The sequence below is a fragment of the Schistocerca nitens genome, chromosome 3 (assembly GCF_023898315.1).
Source record: "Schistocerca nitens isolate TAMUIC-IGC-003100 chromosome 3, iqSchNite1.1, whole genome shotgun sequence".
NCBI lineage: Eukaryota > Metazoa > Arthropoda > Insecta > Orthoptera > Acrididae > Schistocerca > Schistocerca nitens.
This window is the reverse complement of record NC_064616.1, coordinates 589,345,934-589,373,607: the sequence shown is the minus strand read 5'-3', so window position 1 is coordinate 589,373,607 and position 27,674 is coordinate 589,345,934. Positions and strand designations below refer to the sequence as shown.

The window sequence follows — 27,674 nt, the reverse complement described above, 5'->3', positions numbered from 1 at the left end:
ACATCAAAGCTGTTTAACATGGCACTTTTTTAGCTGTAGAATAGCTTTCCATATTGACAAGGAATGTAAAAGCAATTCTGAAAGAAACAAGGCTGTAATCATTTCCTTGATCTCCAAGTTTGCCTCAAACATAATGTGTGGAACATATCTGGGAGACAGGTTGATCTGTAACTTGTTCATCACTGCCCTACAGTACCAAATTTGGTAGCTTTGTGGCCTCACATAAAAACTGAGTGGAGGTAGTTTTTCCAGGAAGACATCAAGGCCCTCTTTGATTGCATACCATAAAATTTTGAGGCTCTGATTTCAGTATGTAATGGTTTTAGATCATACTCTAACTATTGTAAAAAAACTGTATATTGGTTTGTATCTAATATGAATCAATTTCATTTTAGACAGTTCCTTCATGGTGCTCCAGGTTTCAAAACTGTTTATATATGGTATGTAACAACTGCAGAAATTAAAATCCAAACATCACAAGAAGTACATGTTTTTTCCCTAGATTTCTGTAACGACTTTGAAAGTAGAAACATATGGTTCTGACTATTTCTATGCTATTTTTAGGTTAAAAAAAAAAAAAAAAAAAAAAAAACTCTGCCCAAACAGGTCACGAAGGACCAATGGTACTGACCAGCTACTGTGTTATCCTCAGCCCACGGGCATCACTGGATGCAGACATGGAGAGGCATGTGGTCAACACACCACTCTCCCAGCCGTATGGCAGTTTACAAGACTGGAACCATTACTTCTCAATCAAGTAGCTTCTCAGTATGCCCCACAAGGGCTGAATGCACCCCACTTGTCAACAGCATTGAGCAGACTGGATGGTCAACCATCCAAATACTAGCATAGCCCAACAGCACTTAACTTCAGTGATATGATGGGAACCAGTGTCACCACTGCAGCAAGGCTGTTGGGTAGGTCTTAAGAACAGTAACATTTAATAGTTTTTTGTAGAAGCAAACTTCAAAATACTAACTTTCTCACTTCTATCCTATTGTAAAATGATGTCCATATAAAACATCTCCTGTACATATGTAATAAAATAGCTTGAAATGCAATCACAACAGAATGGAAGAAAATGACTGCAACATGAAAACATTTACACACACGAAATGAACAAACCTATTTGAGTTTTTCTGTCATATTGTACAATTCTGTGGGATGATGAATGGTAGTCTTCTAATTCCCCTTGTATATGTGGTGGAGGAGAGTCAACTGCAGCTTGTTTGATAAGACGTCTTAGGTTTACTCCATGTGTAGACTCTTCTCGATTAGCTGTGGGTGAAGTACACTGTAACATATAAAGACCAACAGCTTTAATGACCACTTTTTCATGGCATAGCAATTTCCAACCCTAAGATCAAGACAAACAATAGGGAGCCTTCCCTATGACAATTCTTCTGAATTATCATAAACTACCTCATTTAATTTTGACTTGTACCATTTTTATTTATTCTTCCCATCTATCTGAAAATTCATATGAAAGTAATTTTTTTTTCTTCTCTATCATTACACATTTGTCAATTCTATCAGAAACAAAATTATTCTAAATACTCTCCAATCTGACTTTAATGTGGTTTTGAACACATAAATTTATGAAAATGGCTAATAACTCCTAAATTAACGCACTAGTAAGGTGAGGAGATGAGAAGAAACTACTTTACAAGCTGCATTATTTGCTGTAGTACATATTTCATCCAGTCCTGTAATCATTTCAGAGTTAATATTACTTTCTCTGTTGCTTTGCTAAATTTTTCCCAGAGATTGAGCAAAACTTGTATTTCCCATGACCTAAATCAAAGGTACATACATGATTCAGGGAGAAACTTATGTTGACATCTGCTTTTGATACATTTATAAAGAAATATTTGCTATATTTTGATTCTATGACATATTAGGTATAATGAATTTTGCACTTACAGTAATTTTGCAGTTCCTAATTTGGTAGCTGTTTTACTGTATTCAGATCCTACAAAACATCATTTTACCTTTGGCTTATTTCCATGAATGCAGATGAAATTCTTGTTTGCCATTTACTTTACCATCTTTATCATCTCCATAGATGTTGATTCATATTGCTTAATATAGTTGGTAAAATAATTTTCATTACATTCTTGTTCATTGTGAAACTATTTATATTTTTACTATAAATATACACTTCAATTTACTTGTCACTGTTATGACAGATTTTACAGATTTTTTAAAAACCATACAGATCATTTTCAAAAAATTTGTTAAGGTTTGGAGAAGTTGAAATTCAACTGTTTACTGGTGACTTTCCCTGAACCACTTAAGTCTTAAAATGATTCTGTTGTATGTTACTGGCATTAGATCTTCTCTCTATCTGCTTCCATCACAATATGATTCTGAATTGTTCAGTTTTGATTACTATTCCCTTTTCCCATGAACTTTTAAAAAATTTCCTATAGCTTTATTAATCTAAACACATTACTAACGTTATTTACAAAGTTAATTGTTATGTTACTCTCTTTATCCACAGAGCTTTTATTTTTATACCTGTGTTTGTTTTGTTCATAATGTATATTTTCCTTATCAGCTGCTACTTCTAATTTCTTGTTGTGGAGCAGTAAGTAAGTAATTAAATAAATATTCTATTCCTAAAATCTGGCAATATCACTTCTTCTCCCTCCATCGCATGTCTCTAAGTTTTTCTTCTTTTTACCAGATACACATTTTATTTGGTGGCATTTTTCTCTCGGAAAATTCAAATTCTTGTGACATTTTTAATTTATCTTGCATTAAGTTTTTTCATTTCATTTTTGAATGGACAAAACTATTACCGAGAGAACTCAAAATTGAACCTTAATGCTCAAATTCTCAACTGCCTCTGTAGAATAAATTACAGGGTGAGTCACTAACTATCGCCACCAAGAATAACACCAAAAGTATGATAGTAGCTGAAACGTTTCCATTTACAGAAGGTGTTCAAAGTGATAACCATTGGTATCAATGCAGTGCTGCAATCTTCTTATCATGGATTGATTGGTATTCCTTATCACTTTGGCACTTATCAAAGCATATGCCCTGACAAATCTCTCTCGTATACAGAATGAGATTTTCACTCTGCAGCGGAGTGTGCGCTGATATGAAACTTCCTGGCAGATTAAAACTGTGTGCCCGACCGAGACTCGGGACCTTTGCCTTTTGCGGGCAAGTGCTCTACCATCTGAGCTACTGAAGCAAGTCTCACGCCCGGTACTCACAGCTTTACTTCTGCCAGTATCTCATCTCCTACCTTCCAAACTTTACAGAAGCTCTCCTGCGAATCTTGCAGAACTAGCACTCCTGAAAGAAAGGATACTGCGGAGACATGGCTTAGTCACAGCCTGGGGGATGTTTCCAGAATGAGATTTTCACTCTGCAGTGGAGTGTGCGCTGATATGAAACTTCCTATCAGATTAAAACTGTGTGCTCGATCGAGACTCGAACTCAGGACCTTTGCCTTTCGCAGGCAAGTGCTCTACCATCTGAACTACCAAAGCACGATTCACACCCGGTACTCACAGCTTTACTTCTGCCAGTATCTCGTCTCCTACCTTCCAAGCTTTACAGAAGCTCTCCTGCGAACCTTGCATTCTGGAAACATCCCCCAGGCTGTGGCTAAGCCATGTCTCCGCAGTATCCTTTCTTTCAGGAGTGCTAGTTCTGCAAGGTTCGCAGGAGAGCTTCTGTAAAGTTTGGAAGGTAGGAGACGAGATACTGGCAGAAGTAAAGCTGTGAGTACCGGGCGTGAGTCGTGCTTTGGTAGCTCAGATGGTAGAGCACTTGCCCGCGAAAGGCAAAGGTCCCGAGTTCGAGTCTCAGTCGGGCACACAGTTTTAATCTGCCAGGAAGTTTCTGTCTCGTATATCATGCAAATAGCAAATATTTGCCAAATACAGTGTATCCATCTAATGTGCCATTGACATGTAAACAGCATTCAAAGATTTTGCAATACAACACTAATAGGAACCATAAGACTAGTACTGTCAAATCAAGGGAGTGTGAATGATGTATTCCTTCGAAGAAAAACTCAATATGCTTCTCATATATGGAGAATTCCAACAAATTTCAGTGAGAGCTAGAGACTTATATGCCGAAAGATATTCTCAATGTACTAACCCTACATGTCATACATTTAAATTTGTGTATGATAAATTTAATATCCAGCAAACGAGAGTTACTCACAAGGAAATGGATATTGCTAATCTTGCCACTGTGGTTCGAGGTCCTTGTGTTAGTTTGTGCCAAATTGCAAGGGAATCTGGCATGAACCAGAGTAGTATTGTTTGGGTTCTGCATCACAACAAATATCATCCTTACCATATCAGCCTCCACCAAGAATTAACTGGTGCAGATTGTATGGGTCGCACTGAATTCTGCCAATGGGCTCAACTTCAGATTCAGAGGGATGACACATTTATATTCGATTTTATTTACTGTCAAGGCTACATTCACGAACCATGGAAATAGTAATTTGCATAACATGCATTATTGGGCAATTGAAAATCCACGTTGGCTGCGGCAACCTGCACACCAAAAAACGTGGTCGGTGAATGTATGGTGTGGAATTTTGGAGGACAGAATTATAGGCCCCTATTTCATCAAAGGAAATCTTAGTGGTAGGAACTACACCACATTCCTGCAAGAAACATTAGGTCTGTTACTGGAAGAAATACCTTTAGGAACAAGGAACAGAATGTGGTATCAACACAATGGGTGTCCAGCACATTTATCGCTGATGGCTAGAAATGAGCTGCAGAGACAATTCCCAAATCATTGGATTGGGTGTGGAGGAGATGTGCTGTGGCTAGCTTGTTCACCAGACTTGACACATATGGATTTTTTCTTGTGGGGATTCGTAAAAGACATTGTTTATAAAGACGTTCCAACTACACCTGAAGATATGTGAGAGAGAATTGTCAGAGCATGTGGTTCAACAAGTGCCAATGTGATGAGGAATACCACTCAATGCATGATAGAAAGACTGCAGTACTGCATTGATACCAGTGGTCATCACTTCGAACACCTTCTGTAAATGGACATTTATGGCACATTTGTGACCTTCGAAAACCTTACTGTTACACATCATTGGATTCATCTCGAGAGACTCTATCAGAAAATGTACAAACTATAGAATCCCATTTAAAAAAAATTAAAGTTGAGCTTTATATCTCTGAAGTGACCCCACATAGAAACAAAAAACCAACGTCATATTATGGCCTCCATTGTCTAATGCAACATCTGTCCCACAAACTTTTCAGATCCTATCATACTTTCAGAGTTATTCTTGGTGGCAATGGTTAGGGACTCACGCTGTATAACTGTCATCAGGGCTATGGTTATTAATTTATATCTACAGTTATGCTAACTGAATAATTTAAGTAATCATTAAAAACTTTGAAACATGTGTTGAACCTTCATGTTCACATTGTCTTTCTTTGAAATTTCAAGCAATTTAAAAGTCAGTAATGAGCATTATGTAAACTTAATATTAATCAGCATAAGTTGCAAAAACAGTAGCATTTTTATGAACCCTCAGCATAATGCAGGAAAAATGGGTCAGCCCCTTGTTTTATTAAAACTATTACTTGTAACTCTGTCAAAACAGTGGTGAGAAAAAATCCTTTATTTGAGGTGGCTAGTTTTGAACATAACATCCATTATCAGAGCATCACCTCCATCATAAATATTGATACACAGCACAACCACTACCTATGTGAATAGCCACAAACTGTGATCATTAGTACCATGTGTAAACTCATGTCATGATGCTGTCTGGCACGAAATTCTGATGATTTGCAAATGTACTGGTTGTATTACATGTCAATACTTGCAATAAAGGTGATGGTTTGATAATGGATCTCTTGTTCGAAACTAGTCACTGCAAAAAAAGGATTTTTTCTGACCACAACTCTAACAGAATTACAAATAGTAGTTTTAGTAACATTTTTATAAAACTACCTAATATCCCAAAAACCTCCTTCAGCTTGAAGTTAGTGATGGCTTATGAAAGGATTGTCTGTTAGTAACATGATGATACCTTCAGTTTGTACAGTTAGTTGAATTCTGGTGTAAAAAGTAAAGAAGAAAGATGAGAAAAGTCATAAACCAATTAGGTTTGTGGTTTAAGTAAAACATTCAAATATCATACTATTAATGTCCTGCTAAATGAAAAGATGTCGCTATTCACTTGAAAATGTAAGTAACATTTCTTTACTGCAAGTTGAACAACGGTCAGTTTCAATCATTACTGATTAAGACAAACAAAGTCATATGAGGCCTGTCTAAAAATTATCTGACCTTTGGCCAGAAAAAATATTTCGAATACCTGACGAGGTTGGAACTCTAATCCCCTTCAAAGTAGGCCCCTTGTGCTAGCACACACTTAGCCCACCAATCCTTCCACTGCTGGAAACAACTCTGCAAGTCTTCTTTTGGAACAGTGTTCAGTTCCATTGTCATGTTCTGCATTATTTCTTCTCTACTCTCAAAACAGGATCCTTTCAGTGGTGTCTACAATTTTGGAAACAACCAGAAGTTGCAAGGAGCCATGTCTGGAGAGTAGGGAGGCTGGTGAATGGCTGTAATTGCATATTCAGCCAAGAAATTTTGGATCAAGTGGAATGAATGTGTGGGGGCATCGTCGTAATGAAGTTGCCAGTTTTTCGCAGTCCGCATGTCTGGTCTTTCGCGCTGAACTGCGTCATGGAGCCACAAGAGAACATTTTGATAGTACTACTTTGTCACTGTTTGTCCTTCCAGTGTGTATTCGTGATGCACAATTCCATGGACATCAGAGAAGATAGTCAGCATCACCTTGATTTTGCTCGCACCTGCCACACTTTCTTTGCCCTTGGAAACTCGGGATGCTTCCATTGCGACAACTGTCTTTTTGTTTCTGGGTCCTACTTGTACACCCATGACTCATTTCCAGTTATCACAGTGTGCAGAAACCCAGGATCAGTGTTGGTGGTGTCCAGAAGATCCTGTGCAACATAAAAATGGGGTCTTTTTGTTCCCACGACAACAACTTGGACATGAATTTTGCAGCCACTCAGTGCATGTTCAAATTATCATGCAAAATTGCATGTGCCATGTGCCGAATCTTTACTCACAACAACCTCTTGGGCAATCTCCCACATGGTCAAATGATGATCTGCCATCAACAAATTTTGCACACCCTCAACAACAGCTGCACTCTGAGCAGCTTGGGGCCTGCAAGAATGCTGGTCACTCTCCGCTGATGTGTGGCCATTTTTGAATCAGTTGAACCACTCCTTATTTTGTATTACACCCATTGCTTCTTCTCCAAACACCTGCTGAATCTTATGAACTGTTTTGTTTTGAGAATCACCAACCTTTTCACAAAATTTGATACAGTATCTTTACTCAACATCTTCAGTCATCTTGAGAGAATCGGTAATGTTATGAACATGTGTAGCACCTCACTCAGCGACTAACAGGCAGTGACTGACATGATGGAAGGTGGGGACAAAATTCACGCATGCTCATAAATATCTCTTCCTTCACTGTGCACAGTGGCGCCACACTGTTGTCTCTATTTTGCATGGGAAAATCAAAGGTCAGATACTTTTTAGGCACACCTCATATTGTCTAGGTATTACTATTGCTAGAGGGTAGAGGAAATGCAATTATTTGAGGTAGCTGCATAAGCAGAATATACTATTACAGTATGAGCCTAGTATAGTACTGTTACCATGAAGAAACTTGTGTTTTTCAATTAATGTGTAAAGTAAATGTCAATTAGTGCAAAGAAAGACCTCAGCTGTCAATTGAGTCATTTTAGAAGTGTCGTGAATTCTAAACAGCAGCATTTTGTATTCGTTATGGGTTACATTCAGAAAGGTTATGACAGAACTATATGTGAAAATTTCTGTAACACAGAATAACCATCAGACCAGAATTAAATTTAATGAAAACACTAACCAGTATTTCCTTTTATGACCAAAATGATCAAATTATATGAATATTACACTTCACAGTGCATTTAGAAGTTCAAGTTAAATATGTAATACTGGTATACAGTTGATGAGGAGTCACATACATAAGTTCTCACAATCATTAGGCCTACATAGCCTTGTAGGAAATACCATGATTTGAAAATGTCAAAGGCAGCTAAACATACAAATTATAGACATTGAATGCAGTTGTACTATTATTGAAGATCTAGGAGAGTTTTAGCAGAAAATTCTGCAATTATTAGTTCAAAGACGTGTCATATTTTTACATAGTAATTCTGAGCTAACAGAATAAAACCATTTCAAACATATGTACAACACTAGACACAAAGAACATTTCATGCTTCCACAACACCGCTTAAAACACTACCAACAGACACCCCAGTACATGGGAATGAAAAATTATGATAAAGTCAAGGGTAGTGATGTAATGAGCATGGAGATAGGTTCACTGAAGAGAAAACTATATGATCTCCTGGTGGAAAAATGCTACTATTCAACTGAGTAATTTATAAATGATGAAATCATCATTTGAATAGTGTGACTATTTAATATTACAGCATTGTGTATGACATTGTATGCATATATATAGATAATGTACTGTTACATCATAAGAAAAACAATTTAATAATATTACTGTGTCCAATATCAACCTGCACTGGTAAAAAGTAGTGAGAGGAAATTATGTATATCATAAGGCTAAAATTGACGAGTCTCCTGTACAGCACGATAAGATGATCTGTAAATGTATGTTATGAGATTAGTAAAATACAAATACAAATGTACAAGAAGACAAGAAAACAGTAGGACACACAAGCTGGAACATTTTCAAAACTTAATATTTTCTACTACACACAAGCATATAAAATAATACCTCTTTCCTCCATAAGCTTTCTGATTTTTTTCTCCATGACTGTTTACTTATTCTTTATGTTAAGAATGAATGTTACATGTGTTTCTGTTCCATCTACAAATGACCTCTACATTTCATGAAACATGAGTGTCACTGTGAGCTTACATTTACTGACTTGAGAAACTCTTAGTTTGGTGAAAAAAAAAAAAAGTGTCAGTGGCTAAAGGCTAGTGTCAAGCTTCAATTTATGCCCCAGAGTAATTATGTTAAGAACGATAATGTTTTATCAGTAAATATAAAATACTAATTATCTATGATGACACATTAATGGTCATAATATGTTATGAAATACACCTTCAGTATCCAAGACAAAGTTTTCCCATGTTGTTTTCTGTGAAAAAAACAACTATTTGTAATGAAAATGACTACAGTTTCATTTAAATTAGGTAATTAATACAGATTAGTTTTGATATTGAAACCCATGTTGAAAATATGAAAGCACTGTGAAAAAATATACAGAGAAGTAACAAAATGATCTTTGATAGTGGCAGAAGCTGGAATAAGAGAAGTTGGTGATTATGGATCCATTAATTTGTACATTCAAAGGATGTAGATATTTGAAAAGTTTGTAGGGTCTTTGGTGACCTATGTAGTAGACAGAAACATAAAATTTCTACTTAATGCATGTTCATTGTAAAGTTTCTGGGGTATTCTGATGGAAAGATTCATCTACAGTATAACAATGAATTTGATTTTGAATTAGCACTCAGGATACTGAAGGAGAAAATGGTTATGTAGAATTTGACAGAAAATGCATTAGAAGCCCTATAACAAGTCAAAATTATTGAAAAAATAGTTAAAGTTCCCTAAATAGCTTCAGAGATCATAGATCTTATTGAATGACACAAAAATTCTGTGTGCACAAGAAGTATAAGAAATAAGTGCGGAAAAGAATGGCTACTGTAAATAAAGTATTGCAATAGAACTTTTTCTTCCTGTTCAACAATCAAAGGAGTGGTGGCAAAATCAAAGCACTGATATATCTATATTACAAAGTATTTATGGAAGAATATTAGAGAAGGAATGTTGCTGCTCATCATATAGTGGAGTTGCTGAGTCGCAGATAGGCACAACGAAAAGATTCTCACAATTATAGCTTTTGGCCATTAAGGCCTTTGTCAACAATAGACACACACACAGACACACACACACACACACACACACATGCAAATGTGGCTCGCACACCCAACTGCAGTCTCAGAACCACCAGCGGTTCCAGTTGCCTGAGACTGCAGTTGTGTGGTCAACCTGTGTGTGTGTGTGTGTGTGTGTGTGTGTGTGTGTGTGTGTATTGTTGACAAAGGCTTTAATGGCCAAAAGCTATAATTGTGAGAATCTTTCTGTTGTGCGTATCTGCGACACGGCATCTCCGCTATATGGTGAGTAGCAACTTTCATTCTCTAATATTGTTACATTCCATTGTTTGAAAGTCTTTACGTAAATATTTATCTATGAAAGTGCAAGAAAACAACAACATGTGATTACAAACATCACTAATAAGACAACAAATGACGAATACTACAAATACAGTCTAAATTAGGGAAATGCCAGGGCGACTTTTCAGTTTTTGCTCTCAAAAGTAGAACAGAATGTACCAAATAATTTAATAGAACAAGAAGTACAACTGATATTGTGTCCAATGATTTAAATTAATATCAAACATAGGTGTAAGACAGACACGAGGAACCCAACATGAAAACATGATCATATTAATATGAATGTGATTAACAACATAATATTTTATTTCCTTAAGATAATTTTATGATCCACACAAAGGCTTTAGTACAGTTTCAGAAATTCCAACAGTTTATTATGATTATTTCTATAACACCTGCTACTGATTTTATCTTTATGTGGGACCTCAGTCACATAGAACTTTTTGAAAGACATTTCTGCCATTTGACTGTAAATTACTATTCAGTTACTTCACACAATCATTATTTTGACTTTATAACCATTCTCAAGTGCAAGTTGCAATATAATTTAAAGTGTCTCACATGTCCAAATGACATGTCATCATCAAAACAACTTGTCAATTGGGTATGTCAGGCACTTTGTGGCATTTCAACTTGCACGTTAGACTGGTTTATAATACCATAATCATGATTGTGTGAAATAAATGAATAGTAATGGCAGAAATTTCTTTCAAAAACTATGACAAGAATGTTTAAGAAATCACGTAGTGCTTCCCTATAGAGGATCTTCAACAAGTGCTTTCTCCGTAGAGGATCTTCAACAGAATCCAAACTGGGCACTTGCTCAAAGGTTATTGTCAGGAAAGAAATTCAGTGTTCTTTTGTAAACTACATTCTAAAATGATAATGAAAATGATAGAATGAGGTTTATGTGTCTATAATAATAGGTCGCTGGCTTATCTCTATTTTTATAAATACGTTTTACTGCTGCATACTGCAGTATTGCAGGAAATATCATTCACCCTTTGCTTTCCTACAAAATTATCTTCTAGCTTAGTTTTATTTAACAGTTCAGAATGTTGAACTTTGGCGACAAATCTCCCTGTACTCAATGAAAAGTTCATTAAAAATTAGGGGTATTTTCAGGGAAATACTTAATGGGATTCCACAGTGAATTTTATTCACATTAAAAGCTTTTCATTGATGAAAGGGGTACTATCCTTCAAACTACTTATTCCACTGAAACAAAGTAGGCTTTCAAACCTGAAGCTGGTACTCAAGATCAAATATGTTTCTGTGACTTCACAGTCACAGAACCACAACATGTGGTAATGCTTGTAAGAACTGATGCAAAAGGAAAACTGAAACAAGGACAAACCATTTTCTGTCAACTGATAAAATGTTTGACAATCAAGCTGTGTACCACAAGAAAAGTTTGGATGGTGACAACCTGCAGCATCAACTTGCTGAGATAGAAGAAAAACTGACAGGAAGACCAGTGCAGAAGTAAACATGGAATTTATGTTTCCTGATCAGTGCGTAGGACTGTGAAATTGTACAGAAATGTCATTTTATAGATTCTGAATATGTGCATTTTAATTTCTGATATACTCCATGAGGCAGTAATTGTGTGAAAAAGTCTATAAAAAAGTTTCAGCTATTGCCGGGGGAAAAAAAAGAACCTATAAGAAAAGATTGGAAAATAAGTTCACTGAGGAAGCTGATATGAATCCTTCAATAGTTACTCAGATGCATTTTCCAAATGTGTTTATTGGGAAACACTGAAAGGAAAGTGAGCTAATGCATAGGTGTGCACATGAATTCCTCTCCTGTGCTGATGTCTACATCTAAGAGTAGCACTTGCACTCAGTGTCATCAATTATTTGTTGTGTATAGCCCAGTCTCAGTCTTCCCTAATAGCTTTTACCCTCTATCATCATGCCCATCCTTTTTGTCAATATTTTACATATGTTCTTCTCCTTCCCAATTCTGTGGAAAACCTCATTTTTTATCTTGTCTGTTTATGTAATGTTCAGCAGCCTTCCATAGCAGCACATTGCAAATACTTCAGTTGCCTTCTTTTCCAGTTTTCCCACAGTCCAGGATCCACTTTCATACAATTCTCTGCTCCAAACATACATTCTCAGAAATTTCTTCCTCAAATTAAGGCTGACATTTGATATTAGTAGACTCTTTTTTGGCCTGGGGTGCCCATCTGTGCCCGAAAACACCTGCTTTTTATGTTCATGTTTCATCCATCATGTGTTAGGACTATTTTGTTTCCAATGTGGCAGAATTACATCGGCTACATACCTATCAACCAACCAGGAAACGGGCTGATACAACAATTTTATTATAGATCAGGAAATGGGGACAGCAGAAATGAATCTGTAATGATACTACAATTTTGTCATAGATAACACATGTAGAGAACTGCAAGACTTATAAATAAATAATTATTCAAGAGGAAAACAGTTATAAAATCTCTGTGATTTTTGCACTATAGTAATCAGTTTATTAAGAAGCTTCAGAGTCAGAAAGTTTAAATTTTTTTTTATAGTCATGGTATTTAGTTTGTCTTAATGTTAAGGAAATGTGAGCAACAAGATTTCACACAGAAATATTCAACAAAGGGCAAAGTTGGCCACTTGGGTCACACAGCACATGATACTATCCTAAACTCTAGGTACTCATTGCAGGTAGATAACAAGAATTCAGCACTCAATTTGGCATGCACTAAGGATGGCTGCAGCAGTAAATGGGTTAAGCATTTATTGTTGGAACTATCTGTTAATCAATTAGTGTAGCTGGTTTAAATTTTGCAAATCATAATATATATCATAATTTATGCTTAAATAATAAAATGGCAGATTGTCACTCACCACATAGAGGAAGCCTTGAGCCACAAACAGGCACAAAGAAAAAGACTGCTCAAAATTTAAGCTTTTGGACAAAAAGGTTCTTGTTCCATAATAGAAAACACACACACACATTCCCACAAGCACAACTGACAACCACATGGGCACTGTCTTAGGGCACTGGGGCCTGAGTGTGATTGTGTCTGGCATGAGCAGCCATCTGCTGAGGTGGGTGGTGGGGGAAAGCAGGAAGCATGGCATGGATATGGGGATCGATAGCAGGTTTACGGGTGGGGTAGGATGCTGTGTTGCCAGTGGGGTTGTGCAGGGCTGTGGTGGGGACAGTTGGTTGGTTTGTGGAGGTTGAAGGGACCAGATTACAAAGGCCATCAGTCCCTAGGGACAGTCTGCTAGGTACAGAACCAAGAGGCTCTGCTGGGTGGTTAGGTAGAGGAGAGCATTAGGGAAGGGGATGAGACTTGTAAGGGCATTAGTGGGATAGAAGGTGTGAGTAGCAGGGAAGGGGATAGGTTGCTGGAGGACAGGGACCAGTGAAGGATGAGGTCAGGGGGTTGTGAGAATGAAGGCTATGTTATTTGGAGGGTTCCCACCTGCACAGTCCAGAAAAGCTGATGTTGGTAACAAGGGTTCAGATTATGCAGGCTGTGAAGCAGTCACTGAAGTGAAGCAGATCATGTTGGGCCACATCTTCAGCAAATGAGTGGTCAAGCTGTCTCTTGGCCACAGTTCAAGGTGTCCATTCATGTGGAGAGACAGCTTGTTAGTTGTCATGCCCACATTGAAACTGGCACAGTGGTTGCAGTTTAGTTTGTACAATAGATCAGATGGCTACTTTCACAGGTAGCTCTGACTTTCATGGGGTAGGAAATGCCTGTGAAAGGTTTGGGGTAGATGGCAGTGGGAGAATGTAGGGGACAGGCCTTGCATCTAGGTCTATTGGGAGGGTATACACCATGAGGTGATTTGGAGTAGGGATGGACAAGAATGTTGTGTAGGTTCGGTGGGTGATGGAATACCTCTGTAGGGACACATGGAGAGGATAGTAAGGAGGTTATTCTTCAGTTCAGGGCATGATGAGATATAATCAAAACCCAAGCAGGGAATGTAATTAAATTTCTCCAGTCCTGTGTGGTACTGAGTCATGAAAGGAGTGCTCCTTTGTGGTCAGACAGTGGGTATGTGGGAGGTGGTAGATGACTGGAGAGACAAGGCATGGAGAGCTGTTTCTAGTTGAGGTTGGTAGAGTAATTATTATTCAGAGAGCCTTGGCACATTTGGAGGAGTGCTCATCACTACAGATGCAAAGACCTTGGGTCATTAGACTGTCTAGAAGAGACTTCTTTATATAGAATGGGTGGCAGCTGTTGAAGTGGAGGTATTGTTGGTGGTTGGTAAGTTTGATGTGGATGGATATACTAGTGTAGCTAACCTTGAGGTGGAGGTCAACATCGAGGAAGTTGGCTTGTTGGGCTGAGGGGGATCAGGTGAAGCAAATGAAGGAGCACGGGTTTAGGTTCTGGAGGAATGTGAACAGGATGCCATCACCCTTTGTCTAGATCATGAAGATGTCATCAATGAATCTGAAACAGGTGAGGGTTTGGTATTCTGGGTGGTTAGGAACGATTCCTGTAGATAGTCCATGAATAGGTTGGCATAGGATGTGCCATGTGGGTGCCCATTACTTACCATGAATTTGTTTGTGGGTGACTGCTTCAAGGGGTAATTGATTGTGGGTGTGGATATAGTTGGAGGAAGGAGGTTGAAGGTTTGGAGTCAGTCAGGCTTTGGGAAGGTACCTTCTCAAATGGCACTAAGAGGGGATACTAACTTAAAGTTATAACTAGCTTAGTCAGTTTAACATGGAGTTCTTACTCTGGAGCATTTTGGCGTCTCTCACATTAACAAACTGTTACTAGAATTGAGGGTAAAAAGTTACTGTCTTAATGTGGCATTGAACCAAAGATCTGCTGATTAATAGTTCCATGTTTACTGATGATGTGTGAGATTTGAACCAGAGACTTTTCCATCACCAGACTTCAATGCTACATATTCAGTTACCAGTGTCTACTGGGCCTCTGGGCGCAGTAGACAATACAAGTTAAACATATCCGTACAGTACTTTACTAACGGGAAACTTATTTCTTTCTATAAAATTCATGTAAGTCATGAGAATGAAGCTGACAGGCTCTCAGTTATGAAGTAAGAAAGGCAGCAATAACTTCCAAATTTGCACTGAAAGTGCTGCTTGAAGATAAAAGAACTGGTGCTTTATTTTGTGTGCTAGAATGATTACAAACACATAGAATCGTGATACCCTGAGCTACACACACATTTATCAGTTTGTACTTAAGGACCGAACTGTCGTTCTTATAATATCATGAATGTTACCCAATCAGCAGACCCAATGCCAGAGTTCCTCAAAGGGCTGGTGGTGGTGACTGCTTTGGACAAGTGACATCTATGACATTTTCCTTAAACTATAGTATTAAGTTCACGTCAGTGGCATCTATTGTTCTTGGTGTTACAATTTTCACAAATACTAATATATGTATAAACATGAAACATTCCTTGCAAAAATGGTTATTCATAGTTAACCATTTTCATTATGTATAGAGTTCCAGGAACAACAAAAAGAAATTAATGTGTTACACTCACTGATGAAAACTCTATGCACAGTCTCCACATCACAATGTGAAGAACAAACTATAAAAATTACAGCAAAGAAACTTCCCCAGTATGACAGTAGCAAGGCTTCTTAGAAAATTGGTCTCCATTTTTGTGAAGAAATGGTGTTACTGAACAACAAAAATCTTAACTGCTGATGGCATTACCTTAGGCTAATAATATGAAAAATCCTCGTTTCCAGTAAACTAATATGTTATAAATATTAATATAAAACTTTAGGATTTTAATATTATGTACCAGTACATATATTTTACTATCTCTTAAGTAATTTTTTAATTTACCACATTATGCAGTTTTACTAGTTGTTGTTGACAAGTCTTCTAGACACTTAACAAAAGACTAAATTTTTACATAATTAGACAATAGAATATTCTCTTTATGATTGTTATAACATGATGGATAGATGTATCAGTTACAAACTAGATTAATTGCTCAGGAACTTAGGTCATGAGGAATACATTCAAGAAAACAGAAATTGGGCACTAAGATGGTATCATTATTACAACCACCAAAGCAGAAAAAAAGTATCTGATTATGAGAAGTAAAACCAAATTATTACCTGAGTTTCTGATTTCTCAAAACTGTCTTGTCTCAAATATATAGTACTTGCAAATGTTTCAAGTTCTGTTGACTTCGAGTCTGGTGTATTTGGGCAATCTAAATATTTCAACAGAAGAAAAATATTAATGATGACAAGAAAAAATAGTAATAATAATAATAATAATAATAATAATAATAATATGGTGCTGTAGCAATGCTGCTCAGAACTCATAAAATATTTGCTGTCATGATAGTTTTAAAATGATCAGTAAAAACTTATAAATGGCTATTTGAGATTAGATTCAAGCATCTACAGACATGAAAGACAGCATTTTATAGCAGTTACATATTTGTATATGTAAAACATGTTTAATTTGTCACTGAAACCCATGTCATGGGACAAATTGGGAAGATTACAATTTAAAAGAAGTAGCCTTATATTTTTATGTATTTGTAAATACTGTTACTTGCTAGTGTATCAAGGCATGATACAAAATGGTGATACATTCAGTTCATTTTATAGATATTACCACCTATCTACATGTTATGATCTTTATTCATTGCAGGGCAAAGGTCCTGAGTTCAGTTCTCGGTCCGGCACTCAGTTTTAATCTGCCAGGAAGTTTCATATCAGTGCACACTCTGCTGCAGAGTGAATATCTCATTCTGGAAACATCCCCCAGGCTGTGGCTAAGCCATGTCTCCGCAATATCCTTTCTTTCAGGAGTGCTAGTCCTGAAAGGTTCGCAGGAGAGCTTCTGTAAAGTTTGGAAGGTAGGAGACAAGGTACTGGCAGAAGTAAAGCTGTGAGGATGGCGCATGAGTTGTGCTTGGGTAGCTCAGATGGTACAGCACTTGCCCACGAAAGGCAAAGATCCTGAATTCGAGTCTCATCCGGCAAACAGTTTTAATCTGCCAAGAAGTTTCAGATCAGTGCTCACTCTGCTGCAGAGTGAAAATATCATTCTGTATTCATTACAGTTCACTACAGTTTCCCCTCCTCATTGATTGATGTCCTCCAGCTAACTACAAGTATTACATCACTGCAGCCACAATTTTTAGTGGTACCTTGGTAACCTGATACGAATATTCAGTTTTTAGCAGTTGATGAATCATGTTTGTTCAGAAGGAGGTACAGAATAAATTTTAATTTCATAGTTCTTTATGTATTGTTTCTTGAGCCAACTATCTTTCTTGTCTCGTGAACTACTTGAACCAACTCATTCAGGCACATTTCAAACACAAAAATCTACAGCACACATACTATCATTTATAATGTTCCGATTCTCGATGTGTAATTTTAGTCTTCCCTGGTATATGATGATTTTGAAATGAATTAACCTAGGTGTCATCATCCAAATGGTGTGATACTTTCATAAGCTGACTTGTTGCCATCATCAGGCAGTCCTGATGACTCCCTCAAACTGGACATCATCTTATATATTTCTTCCTTCATGAATTTGGTCTCAGGTCTTGAAATGTTTCCCAGGTATCTCTGTGATAGTTTAGCTGAGCAATGAAGTACATTAGTTGCTAATGTCAAAACACTTTTTTTTAATTACCTGCATCTTGACTTGAAAATCTCTCTCTCTCTCTCTCTCTCTCTCCAAATCGGCATCCAACTAGACTGTGTACGCCTCATACCATTAACTTCTTCTCCTTTTTGACATGCTGTTGAGTGCTGAAAACTCAACAATAGACTGCTTTTCTGCACACTACTAAATGATAGGATTTTTCTTCTTTCATAAACCACATGTATATAATAACTTTTTACACTCAGGAAACAACTTTAAACAATTCCTTGTCTGCTTGACAAGTGTATTCCAAATATACACAGCTAATTGCAGCCCTACTAACTCCAATCTCTTTTGTTCTGTGACCCTTTTATGGATTGTTATGGCCTTCTTCTTCCATGGAAGTCATCAAAACTCTGAGTTGGGAATCTGCTGCAAGGAGGAAACATTAAAAACAGGAAATATGGCCAATCATTAGCCGCTGCCAACATCACCCCATCCAGTAGCAATACCATCTATATTGACATTCATGTAACATGCATATTACAAAGAAACAGCATCCTCAACACTACTTTATAAACTACATTAAATAAATTTTCTTCAGCAGTCAACGATCAACATTTGCCGATCCTAAATAGCCAATGCAACACATGACTTACATGATATGGTACCCTATAGTCTGTAGCACTCACGTGCATCTCTGCTGGCTAGATGGAAGAGGAAGCATGGCTGCAGGACCCAAGATGTGGCTCTAAGTCGCTGCACCACTATTGCTAGCCCATGACACTGCTGAGTGTCTATTTGGTGTGGTCTCAGCTCTTCTGTTGGCATGGCATGAGTGACTATTCTTATGGAATTTTGTTGTGGTTTGAGCACACTAAAGGCTGGGTCCTATACCTTACATACTTGGAGACTGCTGGTTTTATTCATCAGTTCATCACGTAGCCAAATTTCCAAACCAAACCACTAAATGAGTTGATTTGTTTTAACAACTTGGTGGCATCATAATTCATGCTATGTCATTTGGAGATACAGTGGTCTGCTAAAGCTGACTTTCTTGGTTGCTCTTTATCTGTGTGATGCCCATGCTCCACACATCTTGTGTATCATCTGGATAGTCTGACCTAAGTATATTTTCTGTCAAAGTCAGGTGTCACAGAGCACTGCATCTTCAAAGAAGGTAGCATGAATACATTGACACTACGTTGTTAGAATAGGGCAATATATTCTATGATTGTGTTTTAAAAGAATCTATAGAGTTTCAGGTGAAAAATGAACTGATAAAAAAAGACAGCAGTTTCAAAATAAGTAAGGCTTAAGACTCACTCTTTTGTGTGCTCAAATCACGACTTTCTGTGGGAAGTCCCAAGCAGGCCACACCAACCGAATGGCAGTGGTCTCATGATCCCAGCTATAGTGGTGCAATGACTGAGTACTGTGGCTCAGGTTCCACTGCTCCAACTTTCCAGTGGAGACTCACTCAGGAACACTGAGCCTGAGGTTGACAGCAGTGTGGAGGTTATGGACAAAACAGCATCAAGCAGGAGGTAATCAGTTATCAGGACCACTGGGTCTTGCACTCCTGAAGTTTGTGGGTGGACTAATACTGATGAAAGGTCTTGGGCCACAGATGGAAGGTCAACAGAAGATGAAGTTTCTGACACCATTGCTGATGAATGGAGGGGGACAGTAATAGTAGATCTGAAGGCTACATTTTGAATTTCCAAGAACACTGTTGCTGTGCCTGAAATTTTTGGTGGTGTTCCTGCTGATTCTTTCATTGACTGCACAGGTATGGTTGGATGTTCTAAACTTGCCACTACTGGAAAGGAAATTGGGATGCTGTTTACTTTACTTGTTGATAGAACAACTTTCATTATTTTGGCGCCCATAGCATCTTTACCCTTGTTACTTCAGTGCAGACCATGAGTTGTAAAGGGCTCTCTTACAGATCTGTCAATTGGTATGAAAGTTGCCTTGGGAAATGATTTACAAGTTTTTTGTAGTTTCCTGTTTGTGTTCATGATTTCAATATTAACATACAATTTTTCCATTAAATCATGCATCCATTGAACAGCCACAACAAAGATAATATGTGGGATACTTCAAAGTTTATCTTTTAAAATGCTCATTGCCCTCCTACTTTCCATCTGCACCTCCTATCAAAATACACTTCCTTCCACAGTGTAAGGAACTTTAATAGTTTTTTAGAATTTCAGATGAAGGCATTCCTGGTTTGACAGGGCCAGTTGTATGAAGTCTTTGTTGAGCATTTTGTAAAATTTTGGTGATTCCTCTACCATGTCAATCTTCAAATAATGTATTTTGCAATTTTTCTTCTGTACATGGTCATATTATGATTAACTTTTTGTCCACTTTTGTTTGAGATTTATCACTATCTTTCAAATCACCAGTTTTTCTTGTCATCCCTTTTCCTTTTGATTTACAGCCTTGATACTCCACAAGATCAACTTTATTCTTCATTTGCAACACAAATTTCTCTGTCCTTCATACCAAATGAGCCAAATTTTTAGGTCTAATATATCTTTACTGTTGGTTTCTGTCCTGCACATATTCTTCAGTGTTGAGATATGTTAACACTGATTTAATATTCCACAAATAATTTTCTGTTACTGAAATTTCCTTCCTGAGTGCTTCTACCACAGATTCTTGCAAACCAGCATTAATTTTGTGTTCACAATTTTTTGATGGTTACAGTCTGTTAAACCACATTCGTACAACAGATTTAAGCTAGGTAAGACCACAAATGTATCACTGGGCTCATATGAACATCTTATATCATTGGTTTTCATAGAGTATACAATTTAAGTTAGTTAGATTCAGTAATTCAATGGAGCAATTCACTACTATGTCTACACACAACACCATGTTGAAAAAACAACTTAAGTGACTGAATGGAATACATGGGGTAGCTCACAATTGGTTCCTCTCATACTTTAAGAACAGACAGCAAACTGTCATTCTCCACAGTAAAGAGAGAGGGAGGGGGGGGGGGGGTGTCTGACTGGGGCATGTTAAAATGGGAGGAGCCTGAAGGATCAGTGCTATAACTGCTACTGTTAGCTCAATCGTGAAGGATGTTGAATGCGACATCAACCCATGCAATGCATGAAACAGTGTAGTTGAAGACATAAGTTCATGGCTTGAAGAACATAAATTGATACTAAATCACAGAAAGACATAGGTTTGCAACATATATATTTTAACTGAAATTGACATTTAATTACAAAGAATGGGCATATGAGTAGTGAGTCTAAACAATTGAAATTCCTAGGTATTTAGATAGGCAACGGCCTTGCCGCAGTGAATATACCAGTTCCCGTGAGATCACCGAAGTTAAGCACTGTCGGGCGTGGTTGGCACTTGGATGGGTGACCATACAGACCACCATGCAGTGTTGCCATTTTTCGGGGTGCACTCAGCCTCGTGATGCAAATTGAGGAGCTACTCGACCAAATAGTAGCGGCTTCGGTCAAGAATATCATCATAACGATCGGGAGAGCTGTGTGCTGACCCCACGCCACTCCTATCCACATCCTCCACTGAGGATGACATGGTGGTCAGATGGTCCGGTAGGCCACTAGTGGCCTGAAGACAGAGTGCTTTAGGTATTTAGATAGATGGTGCGCTCTCATGGAATGCCCATGCTCAGTAAGTTACTCAAAAACTGAATGCTGCCATATTTACATCAGGACAGTATATGCATCACATGATAGTTCAACCCAAAAATTAGGTTACTTTTGTTCCTTTCTGATATATGGTGTTATATTTTGGGTAACTTCCCATTCACAAAGGCTATTTTTTGCTCAGAAATGGGCAGCTTGAGCTGTGTGTGTGGTGTAAGTTTGTAAGCCTCTTGTCAATCCCTGTTCAGGAGTCTGGGAATTGTGACATTGGCCTCCCAATATATATGTTTTTAACATCACTTATTACTAAGAATGTGAGCCTATTCCCAAGGATTAGCAGCTTTCACTTGGATCATGCTAGGCAAAAATTCTCTCTGCATTAGGTTTGCACCTCCTAGAGTCTTGTGTAGAAAGGCACACAGTATTCTGCTGCATCCATTTTCAGCAAGCTACCACAAGAATTAAAAGAAAATAATCTTGGTAGCAATCCTTGCACTTTCAAGTCTAAATTGAAGAATTTCCTCATGGCTCACTCATTACATGCTGTTGAGCAGTTCCTATACAATAATTAAACAAATTCCTGTGCGATATTGTTCACATTGCTAATACACTGGATTCCAAACTTAAAAGCAACAAACAGAAAATTTGCCAAGTTGCATTTATTTTGCCACAAAACAGTATAAATAGATGATAGTGAAGTATAAACAATGTAGAGAATACATAATGTAAGCAACTGCAACTGTAGAAAAATATGTTCTTCATTTTTTCACAGATTAACAGATTTAGACGCACATTCCGACAACTGGTTAATGCACTCAGTATGGGGTGTGACGATCTCTGGCAGAAGTACAGGCCTGTCAACAATCGGGCATGCTGTAAATGATGTCATCAATCTCATATTGAGGCAAGAACCCCCATTCTTCCTGCAGAGCTGCTCACAAATCTTTCAGAGTTGTTGGTGGATGCTAACGTGATGCAATCCATCTCACTAGTGTATTCCAGACTTGCTCTATGAGATTCAAATTAGGAAAGTGAGCAGGCCATGCCATGCATGCAAATTCTTTGATTTCTGAGAAAATTTCCCCTCGCAGCAACCCCACATGAAGTCCTAAGAGCTTGTCATGATTCCTGACAGCAGTTATACCTTGACGATTTAACCTTACATTTCATGAAGAGGTGTCTGAGTGGTCAACACAACCCCTGCACACACCATTAGGGACCCTGCACAGTATCACTCTCTTTCCACAACGTTTGGGTCCTGAAATCATGTTCCATGTTCCCTCCAGATGTGAATCTGTCAAATATCATACTCCAGACCAAATCTCCTGTATTGATGTGTTCCATGACTATGAAAATCTGCTCCTCAGTTTGGCCCTATGGTGATACATGTGTAAAATAAATAAAATGAAAAATCATATAATATGAAGGTAATGCAAAGGATTTCCTCACACTGATCATAGTAGCTGTTGACTGGATTTAGGAATTAAAGTGTTTCTCCATTAGACTATCCTGACATACAAGTAAGATATTTGCACTCTGTGTCTTATCTACTTTTCATTAGTGACATTGTCTTTTATCTGTAATAAAATGTACAATAGTATCAAGTGTTAGACCATTTGGCAAATAAATAAAGCAGTTGTAAGTTTAATATAAGTCACTATTTCATCAAGAAGCAGTAAGAACTTTTTCCTTTGGTCTCTTCTAACATCAATAAAATGAGTCAGCTTTGTAGAGTGTGCAGGATTTAAGCCAACTTGTTTTTCTATTGCTTCAGTTTTGCAACATTAAGAGTCCAAATCAACATGTGCTATGACAGTTAAAATAAGGCTCTAGTTACATTAATTAGTTAAGCATTGAAATTTGATTGTTCCTTGAAGTTAATTGATTGTCAAATGATTATGTATGCTTGTCATTGATCACAACTGACTCTGTATTGATCGAAATTATATGTTGTTTCAAGCATAAAGCCCTTAGCAGTAATCTTGATTATTATATGGTATGGCATTATTGTAGCACTCAAGAATGTCTAAAGAGTAAAAATTCAAGTTTTGTCCTGTCTTTTATATCTGTGCTGGTCTCTCAGTCTGTTTAATCATAGCTGGCAATCAACTTACCTAGAAGGTTGTTTTTGGGTACAGATATTTTGGTTGGTTGGTTGGTTGGTTGGTTTGAGGGAGGGGACCAGACAGCAAGGCCATTGATACCATCAGATTAGGGAAGGATGGGGAAGGAAGGTGGCCATGCCCTTTCCAAGGAATCAGGCTGGCATTAGCCTGAAGCAATTTAGGGAAATCATGGAAAACCTAAATCAGGATGGCTGGATGTGGGTTTGAACTGTCGTTCCCAAATGTGAGTCAAGTTTGATAACAACTGTGGCACCTTGTCTGGTAAATATTTTGAGAAATTGTAGCAAAGGATGGGTTGTTCACTTGGAATCAGCTCAGTGTTTTGTATGACATGTTAAACAACTTGATGTTTTGTTAAAAATACACTCTTTATGCAAACATATTTCATATTACCTCTGAAGTCAATGACTAGACATTTTTACACAGTTCTAACAATTTGAATTATGTGTAAGGAACTTAACTATTTAAATGAAACAGCATTTGGCTTGAAGTCTGTAAGTGATTATTTCTTTCCATACTTCTGAGTGAATACTATTTGCAGGCTAGCACCAAAATATCCACCAAAATTTAGTCACAGAAAAATTTTGCTGTTAGAATAATATGTAACTCAAACAACTTTGTCTTGAATTAAATGTACTGAATTGAAATGAGTGGACTGGTGGGGATGAAATAAATTAAGATCCAGTGACATGAAATGTTATAAGTGCAGGCCAGTGAGATAAATCTGAATCTGCAGAATATGTTGCATCAGTTGAATGTCTGTGCTAGATTGGGACTTTTTAATCCATATTTCCTGCTTTACATGACCAACTGCACTATAAATTAGGCTATGCGTGCATATCTCCAGGCTTGCTCAAACTTTAATGGTCATTGATGTTTTCATCTATGACTTCTGAACATTACCATCTATATCTGGATTTGTTACTTTCTTGAAAGTTTGTATTTACCTTTCTTACTAAGAACATAAAATATATGTAATATATTTTAGATGAGTTCCATGTTAGAAACTCTGTGCACTCTGTTACTCTGGTGACGATTGGCTCTCTGAAAGCCATGAGCTGATATTATCCAGAACCCTATATGCTACATAATTTACATTGTATACCACGTTTTCCAAAATATCATTTTTGTCAAAAATTAAAATAAGGCGATCTACCATTCAAATATGCTCCCTGTTTGTTGATACTGGAGATCAACTTTGTATAAGATGCGAAATGAACCACTGCTGATTTTTTATGTAACTTTGTAACACTATGACTCATGAAAAAGTATAGCATAGTCCACACAATATTCGTTCAATCACATACTGTGTTCTGCAATTCTTACAGAACCCTCCACATCTTGTCACCCTGCATTGAACTAGCATTATAAGATAAAGTACAAACTTTCCCTAAATGAAAAGGTCAGTGTTTAAAACAAGCATATCCCAGGCAAGTAGAGATGGAGACTCAGAATGTCACACTGAAATGTCAGTCTGCCTCGTGGATTCTGTGGGGGAAGGTGTGACGAAGCAAGCTGGGATAATTTTAATTCCCCTCTTGTTTAGTCATCTGCTTCCTTAAAATTAATTTTTTCATTTTGGCTTAATTAACATTAACATATGTGAGTATAATCTGTATTTTCATAAAAGAGAAAGTTTGGCCCTTAGTTTTAAAGAATATAACACTAGATCTAATGTTGTGCTTAGTTTATGTATGTAATTGATTTTCTAATTTATTTTGACTATTACTAGTTAGTATCTTTCATTATAGGGCAAAATCAGTAATTGTTTTGCAGCTTAAATTCTATTGTTGACATATAAACAAATATTAATTCTGCACTAATTATAAATGTTTGGAAGATGAAATGATAGTAATTTTAAAGGATCTATTTAGATCTATTTGAATATATGTTAGCAAAGACAGACCTTAATTAATTCCAAAGTAATTAACAGTTTTGTCAAAAGTATTGTTTGCATAACTATATATGTTAATTTCATGATTTAACAAATAATTCGGCTTAACCCTTGTAGTAGAAGAAACTGTTACAAAGATGAAGTTTTTCGATGTGTTCAGTTAATTTAATGAGTTAAGTTTTAATTGTAATTTCTGTAAATTAAACTTCGAACAATGTGTAGTTTCATCACCTATTATTGTGAGGATATATAAGGGTCCAAATTTTGGTCACCAGATAGTCAGTCCACAGCCGAGTTTCAGTTGAGGAAACTGTGTTGCTTAGAATGACAACAATGTATCAACTGAACAGTGAAATAATATAACACCAATAGGCTGTGTGTTAAAGCAATGACAGTGACTGTTCAATTTATTAGAAGAACTGTGAACTTTGTGGTTAGGTTTTACTGTTTGCAGATGTTCAACAGGAAACTACTGTAGCACTATGTGGAGGTTTGCCTGCAAACTGTTAATGAGGCTTATTGAAAGTTAAACAATAGTGCACTGGCCAAATAACTGTGTATTATTGGGGGGTTGTGAATAATGAAATTAAAGTACTATGAAACGCAAATGTGCACATGTGAGTTACATTATTTAGTGTCCAAATAACAACCCCCACAAGCCACGGTGGCCAAGCAGTTCTAGGCACTTCAGTCCAGAACCACGCGGCTGCTACGGTCGAAGGTTCGAATCCTGCCTCGGGCAGGGATGTGTGTGATGTCCTTATGTTAGTTAGGTTTAAGTAGTTCTAAGTCTAGGGGATGAATGACCTCAGATGTTAAGTGCCATAGTGCTTAGAGCCATTTGAACCATTTTTATAAACCCCATTTTTCAGCCAGTATAGCGACACAGTATGTCGACACCCAGGACAACAAACAACAAATGAAGAAATAAACAAAGCAGGCGGAACTGCTACAAAGGGGGGAGGTTAGTGGTGACAAAAATTCAAATGAAAACACAAACTAAACAAAAAGGGAATAGGAGTAACTTGAAAAAAACTTTCTATGCTGCAGCATATAATATTCACAACATGAGAAGTGAAAAACATCTCTGTTTGGCACTTAAATTGAAGACCATTGAAAGACATGAACTAGGAATCAGTGAGACAAGGCTCAAAGACAAAGTGATTACTATCATCCAGTTGTAGCACCTCCTAATTAAGAATAAACTGGATGTAATTTTGCATATTGGTACCATAGTTCTGCTAATTTACAACAAATGTAAACACCTTATCACCAAGACCATGTCCATTTCAGACAGAGTGATCTGCATGATCCATGAGTTGAATTTTAAGATTAGCCTTCAAATAATTTGTGTCTACAAACTCCCTTCCACCTTAATAGATGAAGAGATAGAACAGTTCTATGAAGATCTGATAACAGCAATCAATTCTGGAAACACCACATTTTCCTTAATACTTGGCAGCTTTAATGCCAACATAAGAATGAAGTGCCCAGACAACCCTGCCTTCACTGAACATTTTGAATCTGGAATACAAAAACAGAGAGGGCAAATGATAATGACAGTTCTTAACAAAGAATATTTATACTGCATGAACACACGTGTCAGTCATAAATAGCTTCAATACAGGCAATGACCATAGACCAGGTACTTTATTAAAACTTGACTCAAGAGAAAATGTGTGATGAAAAACAAGATACAACCTACAATAAATGAGCTGAAAAAGAAGAAAAAGTAATTCAGCCATTGCTAGACATGAGACTAGCAGCAGAAAAGTTAAGGAGATTGAACTCTTGACAGAAATTACCAACAGTACTGGAACAGTGGTAGAGGAAGTCAGTGCACTCAAAAACAGAAAAATCCAAAATTCACCCTAAAAACAGAATAGCTTATACAATGAATGAAAAACACTGACAGAGACTCACCCAAATACAAAACATAAAGAAGGCAATCAAAAGAGATCAGAGAAGACAAAACACAAGAGTGACTGAAAAAAAAAAAAAAAGGTGAACATGGGAGACCTTTTTCTGGGCAACCAAAAGTTGAGATGATCATTCACAAAATTGGGAATGGCCAAA

The 27,674-nt window shown here is 37.2% G+C and overlaps 1 protein-coding gene across 1 annotated transcript in view; it reads right to left on the bottom strand.

Annotated features, from left to right (window-relative positions):
- The window catches only part of LOC126248502 (protein unc-79 homolog), an 875,350-nt gene that overhangs the window by 271,905 nt on the left and 575,771 nt on the right, over positions 1-27,674 (bottom strand). Inside the window, exons 37-38 of the mRNA XM_049949540.1 lie at positions 16,437-16,534; positions 1,126-1,294 (exon numbers count right to left, since the gene is read on the bottom strand). Coding sequence (XP_049805497.1) covers positions 1,126-1,294; positions 16,437-16,534 — 267 coding nt within the window. The remainder of the gene's footprint in view (positions 1-1,125; positions 1,295-16,436; positions 16,535-27,674) is intronic.